Source organism: Anastrepha obliqua, chromosome 1 (assembly GCF_027943255.1).
Source record: "Anastrepha obliqua isolate idAnaObli1 chromosome 1, idAnaObli1_1.0, whole genome shotgun sequence".
In the NCBI taxonomy this organism is placed as follows: domain Eukaryota; kingdom Metazoa; phylum Arthropoda; class Insecta; order Diptera; family Tephritidae; genus Anastrepha; species Anastrepha obliqua.
In genome coordinates this window covers 33,724,650-33,738,439 of record NC_072892.1, presented here as the reverse complement: position 1 = coordinate 33,738,439, position 13,790 = coordinate 33,724,650, and the positions used below count along the sequence as shown (strand labels likewise).

General features: G+C 32.3%; 1 protein-coding gene across 9 annotated transcripts in view; it reads right to left on the bottom strand.

The window, feature by feature from the left end:
* Window positions 1-238: 238 nt before the first annotated feature.
* Window positions 239-13,790, bottom strand: part of LOC129253028 (transcription factor E2f1) — a 190,568-nt gene continuing 177,016 nt past the window's right edge. For all 9 annotated transcript variants that reach the window (XM_054891248.1, XM_054891245.1, XM_054891249.1 and 6 more), the window contains 3 exons: window positions 10,738-10,960; window positions 9,743-10,645; window positions 239-1,616 (listed from right to left, as the gene is read on the bottom strand). In XM_054891248.1, the coding sequence (XP_054747223.1) occupies window positions 1,504-1,616; window positions 9,743-10,645; window positions 10,738-10,960 (1,239 nt within the window). In that variant the 3' untranslated portion in view covers window positions 239-1,503. The remainder of the gene's footprint in view (window positions 1,617-9,742; window positions 10,646-10,737; window positions 10,961-13,790) is intronic.

Genomic DNA, 13,790 nt, shown 5'->3' with positions numbered 1-13,790 from the left:
ATATTATTGTACATATTTTCTTATAACAGAACATATTTATTATTAACAAGGTAGTAATTGCTTTTGTTTGTTTTTGTTTTTGTTTTTTTTTTTTTTTGTTCATTACAATTAAGCGGCATACGCGGGTAAGTGTTAATGGAATAAATGGGTGGACTGCAGTGGCTTTTCTCATTTCACTATTTCACATTAAGAAAGCGACAACGTTTCACAACTAACTAACTAAATTAGCGGCAATTGGTTTTTGTTTTTTTTTTCAATTTTTCTTCTTTTTATTTGAATATAAAAAAATGAGATTGCGAGAATTTCATAAATTTCAAAAAATTCAAAATTTCATAATTTCCAGTGGTGCTGCTTGCTGTCGCTTTACTGCTGCAAAAATAGTTTTTAAATGGTTGTTGCTAAAATATGTTATATTAATTAATGTCGTGACAGCATTGCGTTTTGAAGTAAAATGAAATTAATTGGTGTACAAGAAAACTCAGTTGTAATTATTATCAAATATTATGAAATCAATTACTTTTTTATAAAATTGTTTTTTGCATTCATTTTGTTTTCGTGGTTATTTTTGCTGTTGCAAATCGGTTTGTTTTATAATTTTTCATGCTGCCGGCAAATCTGTACATTTAATTTTTGTTTGCTTTTCAAAAATCAGTTAAATTTTTATACTTTTTATAATTTCTATTTTTTTTTTTAATTTTATTTTATTTTAAATTTTCTCCTTTTTTTATTTAAAACATTTCTACACTCCTGCCTTCTCTCGCTAATTACAAAATTTTGGTTTTTGCGGGGCTTAAAAAGTAGCTTTTAATGCTGCTGCTGCTGCTTCTCTTCGTTTGTATTTGTTTTATGCTATTTTTTTATTTAATAATAATTACATTTACTAATATCTATTTGAATTTGTATACATATGTATGTATGCATGTACATACGTACGCCCCCATGTATATAAAGAATTATTCACTTCAAATAAGAATGAACTGTATGTATGGGTGTGTGTGTGTGTGTGTAGATGTGTCGCACTACTTTCCCTCAAACCTACTAAAACCTTTTGCGTTTGCTTTCAAACACTAATTTATTTTTTATTTTGAAGTTGTTGGAGAGCTTCGGCTTGTGTGTTTTATTACCGCTTCTTTTCGTATGTATGTATTAACAATTATTAATATCTATGTTTATATATATATGTGTATATATAAAGTATATATATGTATTTATATAAAGAATATATTTATAAATTTAAATTAGTATTAATAATTAATATTAATAATAATTTTAATAATAATATTACTTCGTTCTCCATTCAGTAGCGTACAGAAGTTTTTAATTTATTTAAATTTTTTGCATTTTTTTGTTTTTATTGGTGGTTGTGATTATTTCTACACATATACATTGAATATATTATTTTACTTGCTTAAACAACTATTTTCTTTTGTTTTTGTTTTGTTTTTTTTATTTATATTTACTTTTTAAATTTCTTCTTTTTTATTTCTATTTGTATTTAAAATTTTAGGTAAAGTCATTAAACAACTCGATAAGACCCTCGGTTTGATCCAGTGAGAAGTTGTAGTCGACATCGAGCGGTGGTTCGATGGGTAGGAACGGTGGCAGATCATCAAAGTCTATTGTGTGGCCGTGGTGTGATGATGGCAGAGTGGCGGCAGAAATCAGGCAGTTGGATGAAATGAAAATACGAGAAGAGAAACATGTAAGAAATTGATAAATAAGAGACATACTACAATGGGGGGAAAATATAAAATATTGTACAAAAAATATGCGATACAATTTGCAAGTAATAGATGTTAGATAGTTAGTTAGGTTATGTCGATCGGGTTAAAACCAACGAGCATACTTAGGTACACTTAACATCCGTTTGAAATTTTTTACAACTTTGTGAATTTATTTACTTATTTATTCCTTTAATAGTCTAAAAATGCAGTATTTCTTACAGAGTAATGCTAAATAATTCAATCAAAAATAAATTAAACTTATAATTTACTAGTTTCATTGTTGTGCAGTCGAGTGCGAAATGAAAAACCGTACTTTATGTGCTGTAAGAAATTCACTAAAATCTGTAAATTTATGCAACTATTGATTAGAAATTCTTTACAATTCATAGTTCAACAATTTAAGTCTTACACTTGTGCTTAACTTAACACCCGATCACTAGTCAGAATCCAACATGGTGAAAAGATTTTTAGCGGTGTACTGCCTCTAAGTAGGTGTACTACCTCTACCTAAAGATGCAGACCTTTATTCGGCTCTGAGCGAATTCGACAGATATGCCGACGTCATTCGTTTTGTGTTTCCTTCAGCTAAAGCTAAATTTTGTGAAACCCAAAACGAATGACGTCGGCATATCGGTCGAATTCACTAAGCTAAAGCTAAATTTTGTAAAAACCAAAACAAATGACGTAGAATCCAAGGTTCCCCTCAAAAAATTTTGTTTTTTCACCATGCCTAACGAGCAAACTTGGTGTCTATCATCCGTGAGAATCCAATACGCTCTTTTAAGAAAAAATAAAAAATGTCCAGGCTTCCATTTGCTCACGTGCTTGACAATTGAATTAGTTGAACAGTTACAGAATTGAATCGTGTGAGAGCGTAACAGCTTTGACAGCGAAGGGGAATATATGAGTAGGTAGAGCGAAGAACGGCAGTGCTACATACATCAAGGTGGATAAAAGGCGGCGGTGTATTTTTAAAGGCAGTGCAACAATTGTCATGAATGAAAGAAAATTTAACATTTCTTATGATTTATGGACAGAGAAAGAATATTAGATAGTACTAAGAATTTAGTTCAATAATCGAGGCCAATGTGATTTGAAAGTGCATTAAATTCTCTCAAAATTTTAGAAATCGGAGCACGGGAAGCATTACTAGAAAATATCGTGATTCTGTAAGTTTCGATGAGGAATGTTGAAATAAATTTTTTCGAGTAGCTTTGGGGAGTCCATTTATGCCCCACTTATCAAATTGAAAAGTTAAGTGAGGGGAGAACAGTCGTCCTTCTAATATCTAGCGTTCTTACATTAATGAATAAGCACCGACTTTTATGGGATGGAATTGGATCAGTGAAACTCAAAGAACGCAAAGCATAACACACAAAAACTTTCCGCACAAATTCAAGCTGAATTGACGGCCTTGAAATCCACTGGCGAATCGCTCTTGCGAACCATTGTTACTTTGAGGCAATTGCGGACTAAATTTACCTATCGTTGAAAAAACAGGGTCCATCAATAGTCTCTCACTATTTCCTTGCGGAAAAATGTTTGAGAGCAAAATTTTATGGTGGATTTATGAACCTTTGCGCGCTAGCAGGGGCGAGTACGCTATGCTACGCTACTTGGGCCATGTTGTGTGAGTGAATACAAAAGTTTCACTCGTATGATTTTTCGATTCTGTTGAATTCTAAATACAACTCTGCAAACCAATCCTGCTCTCTTATACGAACAATTGTACTTCACTTACATGGAACTTTGTACTTGGACAATTATACATTAGATAGTAGGCGATGCCAAAAATGTAAAACGGACTAAGAATAAAAAACGTAAATTACATCGACACGATTTTTTCTTTCTCTGCGCGGAAATACTGCTTCAAATGGTTATGGGCCCAGCACGCTTCCACTGGTGGTGGCAGAGCAATAGGAAAGGCATCTTCTACGTTTGACAAACCAAGTAGAGGAGTATTGAGATTGGCCAAAATAGCTTCTTCGGTTATAAAGTCAACCAAGAAGAAGAATAATCATGTTTTTAAATATGACTAAAAAATTTCAAACTGAAATTTAAAAGAAAGTGGCAATCTACCAAACATTAAAGCTGATAAATTTCCCCTTTTAGTATTAGAAATATTATTAAAAATTAGTAAAAAAATAGATATGTATGTTCCTAGTAAAAAATCATCTGCCATTCAAGGCGGCATGCAATTGAAGATGACTCCATTTTGTGTGATAACATCAACATGCTGATCACAATTTGGAGAAGCTCGGCCAAAAACCTGACAAAGGATATAACTAGCATATTAGAAATGAGTATATATGTACACCTGTGTTCAATATAATAGAAGCGCGACGAATTACCTAGATTTAACTTTTTTTGTATTTGATTTTTTTTTTAAGTATACCGCATGTGACGGCCGCCGTAGCCGAATGGGTTGGTGCGTGACTATCAGTCGGAACTCACAGACAGAACGTAGGTTCGAATCTCGGTGAAACACCAAATTAAGAAAAACATTTTTCTAATAGCAGTCGCCCCTCGGCGGGCAATGGCAAACCTCTGCCATGAAAAAGCTCCTCATAAAAATATCTGCCGTTCGGAGTCGGCTTGAAATTGTAGGTGCCTCCATTTGTGGAACAACATCAAGACGCACACCACAAAAAGGAGGAGGAGCTCGGCCAAACACCCAATGTATATATACGCATTCTACAATGAAAATTTGCGCAAAATTCACAAAAATTTAACAAATCTAATAAAAATGCCATCAGACTTATTAAATTTAATAAAAATTTCATCAGACTTAATAAATTTTGTTAATTTTTTTTTTTACATTTTTTATGCAGAATTTTTAGAAATATTCTAGGTATGCAGTTTTATAGCTCTTACAATTCTAAATAGTATAACAAAGTACAAGTTTGATGTCGCTAAAAAATCGTGTTGATTTTTGACAATTTTTTTTGCATATGATGTGAAAGCTCATATTCGGAAGTCTTTATATGGAAGAAAATGCTCAACATGTCAGCGAAAATAAATTGTCAAAAATCAACGAAAATTTTTGAGCCACTTGAAACTCTCACTTTGTTATACTAATTAATATTGAATGCACCATAAAACTGCATACCCAGAAGTTCTCTAAAAATACCGAATAAAAAGCTGTAAATTTTTGTGAATTTTTTTTTTTTAATTTGCTAATTTTTTATAAATTTTGTACAAAGCTTAAAACTTTGAGCTATACGGTTTTTGTTGTAGAATACACAATACTTTTACGAAAATATAAATACAAAAAGAAAAAGGTTAAAATAATTTAAATTTGCTAACTCATTGCGCTACTATTATTTTCAACACAAGTGTATGCATGTAAGAATAACGCAAAATAATTTAGGCGTTGGTGTTGAAACATTGTTGTTTTTTATGAGTTATGCTAAGTGCTAGTAGTTGTAGTTGTAGTAGTAATAGTAGTAGTAGTAGAATTGGATTTGTTTTGAAATTCACGCCAGAGCTGAATCTCATGGTGCTACAAAATTTCAATTACAATACGTTTACCTTTTCATGGTATGCAATGCAGAACCACGAGAATTCAGTTCCAAAATGAATTTTTCAATTTTCGTACTTTTCTAATTTTTTCGAATTTTTGTTTGATTTTTAAATTGCTTTATTTTGATGATTGATTTATTATATTATTAATTTTGTGATTTCGATATATTACGATATTACTGTTTTTCATTTATAGTACAGCTGTTGTTGCGTTTTTTAATTTTTAATTGGCACTTACAAATTCTTATTTTCGTCAACAATTTGCAATATTTTTTTCTTTTTGTTGCACGATTCTTAGTGAGTTCATAAATAGGTACAGTTTTGATAACTAAATGCCAAAAAAATTTAAAATAAAAAATTATGCATTAGAATATTTTTTTGTAATTAAATACAGGCACGAAAATAGTCCCTGTTTTTATTAAAAGTGATTTCGAGAGTTGCTACTGAAATTATTTTGAAGAGACTAATTGCAGAAAGTAATGCTAAATTATTTGAGGATCAATAGAAGAAATGAAATTATGATTCTCGGTTTATGGAAGGTGTAAAAATAATCTGGCCTTGAAGGTTTTGACGTAGCATGAAATATATTTTTACAGAAAAAATAGTGCTGCGTTTATAATTTTCAAAAAAACGAGGGGTAGAGAAGAAATCGTGACGAAGAAAATAATAATAGTTAGGGCAATTATTATATTGAGTATTGAATTGGGCAAGTTTTGGATTTAAAAAATTAGAAAAAAAAATTTATTTTTGGAACCAAGAATTATTCCGCTTGCTTTTTTTAAAGCCTTAGTTTATATTTATAACAGGGAGTATTAAAAAAAACTAAAGTAAGTTAACTTTTCGGATCTTATGATTACTAAAGAAGTAAAAAATTTCCAAAAATATTCCATTTAAATATTAAATAAAAAAAATTGTACTGAGTTCTCGGTTTTTATGATCTCAAAAGAAATAAAATATTTATAAATATACTAATGAAATAAGTATAAAAAAATATTACTAAAATTAATGAAATAATTTAATTTAATTTAAACGCAAATCGTAAAGTTTACAGTTTTTAACAATAAATTAAGGAAATAAGTATTCAAATAAAAGCAAATATAAATCTAAATTTTTTCTAATTGAATTTTTTTTAAGAAAAATTGTAATTTATGTTTTTTTACATAAAAAATCAGATTTGGAACTGAGTTCTCGTTTTGTTTTGGTTTGTAGAGAAATAAAAAAAATTAAAGCCGATATCCCTGGCAGCTAGTGAGTAATTAATTATAATTTTAAGTAATCTAAATAAAAAATAAATAAAATAAAAAATTAAAAAATAAGAAAAAAATAATAATTAAAAAGAAACATTAAAAAAATTATTAAAGAAAAAAAAAAAACAAAAATAAAAAAACAAATAAAAAAATTAGAAAAATCAACATATATATGGGGCTTAATTAATTATAATTTTAATCTAAATTAAAAAAAAAAAAAATTAAAAAAAAAATAAAAAATAAATAATAATAAAATAAGAAAAATTAAAAAAATTATTAAATAAATTCCAAAACAAAAAAATAATAAATAATAAGAAAAATTAAAAAAATCAAGATATATACATACATACAACATATGTACATACATAAGATGCCTCATTTGCTCTATACATTTTCTTCCATATAAAATATGCCGTGCATTTGCTATATGGAAAATATGCGCAACACCGTCAAAAAAGAAAATTATAAAAAATTCTAAATTAAAAACTATAAAAAGTTTGAAATTTTGATGAAAATTTTCCTATTTTTTTAATTTTTGTCCAAAGTTTGAAATTTGGACTTTCATAGTTTTTTGTTAAACTGAGCTATGCATTTTTATAAAAAAAAAAATAATGAACAACAAACACAAAAGAAAAATAGCCAAAACTGGACGAAATGATATTTTTTATATGATTTTTTGTTAAACAATGAGATATGCATTTTTATAAAAAAACAAAAAATACTGCACATTAAACACAAAAGAAAAATAGTCAAAACTGGTCAAATAATTGTGAATAAACATTTTTGTAATAACAATTTTTTTCGCGGGCTGCATACTTTTTTGTTCTTTAATTTCAATTAAAATAATAAAATAATATACATATATAAAAATAACAGAAAATCCGTCGCGTTCTATATTATATTTTATACAAATAGCAAATTATTTTTCATTAAATATGAATTGATTGTAATGGACCGAAATCTGACTTGATTAAAAAAAGTTTAAGCAAAGAAAATCTCACAATATTCGCAAAGTTTTGCCTATTTTTGAATGTACCATGAAATTATTTCTCTTTTTACCACGTCCGTCCATCACCTCCTTTTTGCCGATTTCCTTGACGACACCGGGCTTCAAGCGCGCCTAATTTTCTTCAACCAATGGACTCTTTAGTTGCAATATTTTTTATAAGTCACTTCAGTTTCTTTCCGATTTATTTAACTCTAAAGTTTTATGAATGACGCGTCCCACATCGTGGAAATACCCATATGTATGTGTATGTATGTATGTGCGTATATAAAATTTTTAAAATTTGGTAGTTTTGAAACAAATTTAGTTATAAATTTAAGCACTTTTATTTTTGAATTTCGAAGCCAAATTTGATGATTATAATAAAAAAAAAGGCAAAACTTGAAATTATATAATTTTTTTTTATTATAAAGTCGAGAAGTTGTAAACTTTAAATGCATTTTTTTGAACTTAGATTTCGGACTGTGCTCCTGCTTTCATGTATGGTTAGGTTAAAAATTTTATTGTTATTCGTTTCTGATTTTAACACAAACTGTGAAGTTTTTAGAAAGTAAAACCTAAAATATATTAAAATTTTTATTTAAATTTAAATTTGAGAATTATTGCAGATGCCTTTTTCGACACAAAATTGTACTTTTAATTATGAATTGATTTAATTTTCACACATTTTAAGATTATCTATTAAAAAAACGAATTTTTCTTGTCCGATTAATTTTAGATGAATCTCCAAGGGCTTGTGATGATCACCGCAAGGAACTTCTGGAGAAACGGGTTCCTTCACACAAACAGCGATAACTTTTACAATTATGATTTTTTTTTTAATTTTCCCAAAGTCAAGTCCAAACGAGATGTATTACTGCTATGTTTTTATATTTGTAAAATAAAGCAATTGACTAGCTAAAAAAAAAAATTTTGAAAATCATAATTTTTTCGGGCCTCTGACTACCCCTAACCCCTTAAAAAGTTATTCGAAAACCAAATTGGATGATTGATTTTGCGCCACCCATTACATTGAGAAATAAATACAAAAAGGAAATATGAATTTTTCACACAAAATAAGGCGATGTTGTTATTAAATTAACACAGGGGGCTGGCTGAATGTGAGTTAATTTTTTTGTTTTTAAATGTATGTAGTTATATATGTATGCGTGTATGTATGTAAGCACACGTATAGCGCGCGTGTTAATGTTGCATGTGCAGTTGAAAAGTTGCGTGAATATGTTTTTTACGTTACTATGCATTTATGCGTCGCTTAAAGTGCAGTTATCCAGTACAGCGTAGCACGAAATTTTATTAAATTTTTTTGCCTTTTGGTTTTTTGTTTTTCATTTTAATTTTTATGCAATTTATTTTTAATTTTATGAAATTGATTTCAAGTTAATCAATTTTATTGCTTTTTTTGATTTTTTTTTTTGGTTTTTTTTTTTTTGTGCTTTCAATTATTGCAATTCATTCAGTTCAATCGATCGTTTTATCAAATTTCAGGCTCGTTGTTGAATTTTGAAAAAGCGCTCAGCAAGAACTCAGACTGTGATGCGAAATGAATTTTTGTTGAAAAACGCAAATCACAGCCAGAGCTCCCGACAAGAGTTTTTCCCGTTGATGATGAATGACGTTGATTAAATGCGTGTAGAGTGAGCCACAATGAAGAGAGAGAGAGAGAGAGAAAGAAGAGAAAAGAAGGTGTGTGTCTAGTGGAGTGAGCGCAAAAAAAAAAGCGTCAGCAACTCCAACCATTTCCACAATTCCCACAATTTCGATAGTTTTTGATTAGTTTATAATGGCTGTACATACATATGTATGAATGTAGTTAACAACTTTCGAGTGTTTTTGGTTTTTTATTTATAGTAGAAAGCGTGATAAACAGGAACATGAATGATAGGAAGGGAAAATGAGTAAAAGCATGCTTTTTCTACAATAATACAAAAGTTTCCTTCCAAGTATTAATAACGAAACTAAACGGGCTCAAAAGCGGCACTCCTCCAACTTAGCAGTAAAATATTTTCAAATGATCTTTTAAATGAAATAAATCAAATTATGCAAATAGTCAAAGCCATCAACGCATAATTTGCGAAATTTCGCAAAATAGAGTTAGAACAAGAGTTAGAGCATTTGACTTAAAACGAAAAAAAAAAACAAAATCGGACAAAAATTAAGCTTCTACTACCGAGCAATTGTACCCAATCTACTACTACTACTAATTTGCAAAATAAAGCGTATTAGAACATTGGACATTTGCTTACAGTTCTGCACGCCTGGCAATGGGCCCGGACTCAGGAGGTTCAGCGAATTCGAAATCAGCGCGTTTCGTATGCCTGTGCTACCGCCATGCGAACCGATCATGTCTGCTATGTGCGAGTCCATGCGTGCCATGCCGCCACTCTCGCTGGTGGATGGTCGGCTGCCACCGCCGCCAAACATGGAGGGTGTGTGCGTTATTGGCATTGATGACAACGCCGCTGAGGTCGAAGTACCGGCAGCAGCAGCTGCGGCACTATCACTTCGTCTACTATTCGCTGCAGCACCCGTAGATGATGACGATGTTGTTGCCGACGACGATGGTGTGACCGTGACCGTCGCTTCCGTCGCTGCTGCTGATGCCTCAACTGCTGCTTTATGCTCTTCCATTGCACTATTCACCATGGATACATCGTTTTTAAGACCTGACTTTCTATTGTTACTACAACTATTAAGCGTATGGTTTGTTGAATCACTACTCTGTTGCTGCCGCTGACTACCGCCGCTACCGCCATACGCAGCGCCCAGTTTACGCCTGCCGAACATCTCACAATCGAAATCTTGCTCGTAAATGCGTTCGGCTTCCGCTTGCGTCAGCACTGGTCGCGTTATGGTTGGCTGTATGTTGTAGTTGTTGCCATCGTGTGCACCAGTATTACTGCTGGACTGTTGCTCTCGCTGTTGTTGTTGTGTGTGGTAGCTGCCAACGATATCACAATTATAATCGGTTGCTCCACCGACACCATTGCCATCAGCCGAGCCAGCAGCAGTTTGACGTGCGGCATCCTCAATTGATTTACTGAGATTTCGTTGTGCGGAACGTGCGAGGGGTGCGGCACTACCGGGATATGTATTGCCGCTCGTGGACGTCGTTGACGATGCTTTTGACGATGAAAGTGGGGGTAAACCTGCATGCAAGAATTTTTAGAATTAAATACAAAAACAACAAGAATAATATAGGTAATGTCCGTAATGAATACAATTGGAAATTAGTACTCACCTAGGCGCATACGTTTGTCGTCATCAAGACTAGGTGTCAATCGACTGATATCGTCGAACAGTGGATCGTTGAATTGATGCGGCTGCTGACGGTACGGCGGGGCGGCGGGTGAAGAGAATGTTGGCGAATTTTCGGGTGAATTGTCGTGACAGAGGAATACGTTAATTTCGCCATTGTTCTCGGCCTTAACGTAGATCTCACGTGGACAAAGTGTGTCAGGTAGCTGCAAGTATCGAAAAGAAAGAGAGAAAAAATTACTAAAATATAGAAAATTAAGCACAGTAATAACAGTACAATTGACTATAGACTTCGATTAAAAACTTTACTTAAATTTTTAGTATTACTTTTTTTTTTGTTTTTAGTAGGCACCAACTTCCAGTGATTTACTTCACACACCACAGTTCGCACCAAAATGATGAGTACGAAAATAGCCGGCGACTATTTCAGGTCTACACGCGCGAATTTTTGTGCGCCGCTAACGATTGTCTGAATGCCGACGATTGCTGCTGCTGCTTCTCGTCGTTATTTTGACTGTCTGGCTTGGCACACATATGTACATACATACATCACATATCTACATGTGTTTAGATACATTCCTTGATGCGTATACTTAGTATGCGCGAATAAAAGGCCGACGGCCGAATCGACGTTCTATATTCGACGACAAGTGCCGAGTAGCCAAACAGTGGCGTAGTTGGATTAATTTTGCTAAGAAAAGGCGTAGGAAACCAAAGGAAAATGAATAAAGTCAAAAAGCGTGTTATTCCTTTCGCGAGTCGAGTGCCGCTAGAAACCACTAGAAAAGGTGAGTCAATCTGAAAAATTGGGATTTGCATTAAGCTAAAATTGTCACTTTGGCAGCGTTCCTCAACAGATGATAATTTTTTTAACATAAAATGATTGTCATTTCATGATTTTTATCGGAGTGATTTTTTTCTAAAATAAACGAACAAATACTGCACCTCTAAAGCAGAAAAGTTTGATTCGCGGACCAGAGGACGTGAAAAACGTTTGAGTTTAATGAGATGAATGAGCTTAGAAAGTAGAATTCTAGAATTCGCTCGGACGCTCAATACAATTATATTATATATAGAAGTTTCAACCTATTTGGTTCATTAGCCTTAGAGATATCGATGAATATACAAGTCAAACGAGAAGAAAGCATCAGCTGTAGAGAAAATTGAGTTTTGTGCTGGATTAGATGTCTCACCAAGCAAGAAAAACCCCTATAAATCATTATGGAAGAGATGCCCGTTCCCACGACGGTCAGTTCAACGTTACTGTAATGACCCGGTTTTATATGCAACCAAGAACTGCCAGTCTAGCAGCAACTGCCAGTCAAACACTTATGGGGGATGTTTATGCTGCAACAACAACATGACAGAAATGTCATCTATTTAAGGAAGAAATAATGATTTATAGGTGGTGTGTATAGTCTAAGTTCACAGACATTGCAAAAGAAGTCGAAAAACTTGTTTTCGAAGATGCGCCTTTGGAAAAGAAAGAAGAATTGCAGAGGTTTTTTTAATAAGATCTATCACTCTGAATACCTTCTATAACCACTTTGATATGTCTAAAGTCAGCGCAAGTTAGATGCCGAGAATGTATATATATACAAAATTGGCGTACACCCTTTTTGGGTGTTTGGCCGAACTCCTCCTCCTATTTGCGGCGAGCGTCTTGATGTTGTTCCACAAATGGAGGGATCTACAGTTTCAAGCCGACTCCGAACGGCAGATATTTTTTATGAGGGGCTTTTTCATGGCAGAAATACACTGGGAGGTATGCCATTGCTTGCTGAAGGGCGATCGCTATTAGAAAAATGTTTTTCTTTATTTCACTGTTTCACTGAGATTCGAACCTACGTTCTCTCTGAATTCCTAATGGTGTAGTCACGCACCAACCCATTCGGTTACGGCGGCTGCCGAGCATGCTAAAAAAAATTTTTAAAGCAACAACAAGACGAGTTTTGGAATCTGTGTAACGAGAAGGGGAAGGATTTTTTAAACGCATTGTTGCCTGAAACACAGCACACTGGAAAGATAATTGTGGACCTTTTTTTAATTTAAAAATAGCCAGCTTATCAATCGATAATAAAGAAAAAAGGAATTTGACATCAAAGTCTCATCATCATCAGTATCATCCATTCTTAGAGTTCTAAGTTGGAGCATTGTGTATATATTTTATTCATATTATACAAGGTGGCACAAAATTAATCACCTTATCGGAAGATTTATAATTTTTATAAATGACGTTGTACGTGAATCAACTAGACAGCTCCAGTATACAAACAGACAAGCAATGGAGCGCGTAAAGGTCAACATAGTTCTTAATTTTCAATCAAAATAATTTTTTTTTAGTAAAAAAGTTATTAAAAAAAATTTAATTTGAATTAATTTATATTTTTTTGCCGTCTCACGGACGGCAGTTGGTTTTTATGAGCACCACATTTGTGACAAAAATGCATTCAGAGTTCCGCATTGACTGCCAGCCGGTAATTTCCGAAAAATTCTTTCATCTAAACACAATTGGCTCTGGTGGCATTATTTTCTTGTAATCTTCCCCGTTTTTTGTAGCACTTGAACGCCTAAGCCACTGCCACAGCGATATATACATACATATCGATAAAAGTCATCCCCTGCCCATTGTCTTGGACATAGTAAATGAAAAATTTTCCTTTTGACCATTTGCCCAATGATGTGCTGCCAAATTGACAAATAAACGTTTGTGATGTACGAGTATAACAAAAAAAAAATATAAAGAAATTGATGATTTGTTTTTTAAACCACATATATGAATTTACAATTTTTTGCGCATGAAACAAAAAAAAAAAAATTGATTTTATGCGAAATATTTAGGATTTTTATTTAGCTTGTTTTTAATAGATTGCAAAATTTTAGCTATGTGCTTTTAAAATCGAAATATAGTCTCAAAACCAAATAATTTAGTGTATTACAGCTAAAAAGTGCTAACTCGAAATATGTTCTTTTATAAAAAAAATCGACATATATGTACGAATATGTATGTGTATATGCTGAGATATCTCCACATTG